We start from the raw sequence: 1,216 nt of genomic DNA on the forward strand, positions 1-1,216 counted from the left end.
GTCATAAGGACAGATTGCAGAGAGAGAGAGAGAGAGAGAGAGAGAGAGAGAGAGAGAGAGAGAATAAATTCCTCTATAGCCTGGTGGCTAGAATACTCACCCCGGATGCAGAAGACAAAGTATACAGTAACCCTGCACTGCCTCTTTTATGATTTATCCACAGAGGAACAGCTTCAAGAGGAGAGACTGAGGGGGCCCTACATCATACTATCCCTTAGTCAGTGCTGAGTAGGGCATTTGTGAATACCAGTAGGACCTGATTCTGGGACTTTGGCACGTAACTGCCACTTTAGACGCCTTATTCCTTTTGTGTATCCAGCCTATTTTGTCTATTTAAAACACACAAATGCCATCTGCCATCTCTCTTTCTCTAAATTCAATCTACACATTTTACAGAATTGAATAGGACTCTCTTTACGTTCATCTTATGGAACAGATGATCTCCACATACCCTTTCCGTTTATTTTTATGATAAATGTTAATTTCATTTTTTTCTGGTCTTCCAGGTCACAGATTTTCTGAATAAATGACGATGAAAAATCAAACCACGGTGACCGAATTTATCCTCCTGGGACTTTCCAGTGACCCACAGATGCAGATTTTCCTCTTCTTGGTGTTCTTAGTTATTTACCTAATCACTCTGGGTGGTAACATAGTGATCATGGTGGTGATAAGAGCTGATTCTCACCTTCATACCCCTATGTACTTCTTCCTCTTCCATTTATCTTTTGTTGATATCTGCTATTCCTCAGTCACGGTGCCTAATATGCTGATGAACTTCCTAGCAGAGCGCAAAACTATTTCTGTCAATGGCTGCATTGCCCAGATGTTCCTTTTTATCCTCTTGGCTGGTGCTGAAATTTTCATTCTCTCAGCCATGGCTTATGACCGCTATGCTGCCATCTGTGACCCATTGCGTTACGTGGAGACAATGAGGAAAGGGATCTGTGTTCAGCTGGTTAGTGGTGCGTGGACAATGGGCTTCTTCTATGCCCTTCTTAATACAATTTTTGCCCTCAAGTTGCATTTCTGTGGGCCCAATCAAATCAGCCATTTCAGCTGTGAGCTCCCTCCTCTGTTACAACTGTCCTGCACCGACACCCTCACCAATCAAGTGGTGCTACTTATTTCTGCTTTGGTATTTGGTTTGAGCTCCTTCCTCCTCACGCTAATCTCCTACATTCACATCATCTCCACCATCCTGAGGATACGCTCT

General features: G+C 43.3%; 1 protein-coding gene across 1 annotated transcript; it reads left to right on the forward strand.

Moving 5' to 3' along the window:
- Positions 1–526: 526 nt before the first annotated feature.
- LOC113408700 (olfactory receptor 8S1-like) lies at positions 527–1,210 on the forward strand (the record flags this gene model as incomplete). Its single annotated transcript, XM_026662078.2, has 1 exon — positions 527–1,210. A coding segment is annotated over exon 1 (684 nt), but the record flags the coding sequence as incomplete, so codon positions are not given.
- Between the last annotated feature and the right edge of the window lie 6 nt (positions 1,211–1,216).

Source organism: Terrapene carolina, unplaced genomic scaffold (genome assembly GCF_002925995.2).
Source record: "Terrapene carolina triunguis isolate 2854851 unplaced genomic scaffold, T_m_triunguis-2.0 Scaffold22244, whole genome shotgun sequence".
Lineage (NCBI taxonomy): Eukaryota > Metazoa > Chordata > Testudines > Emydidae > Terrapene > Terrapene triunguis.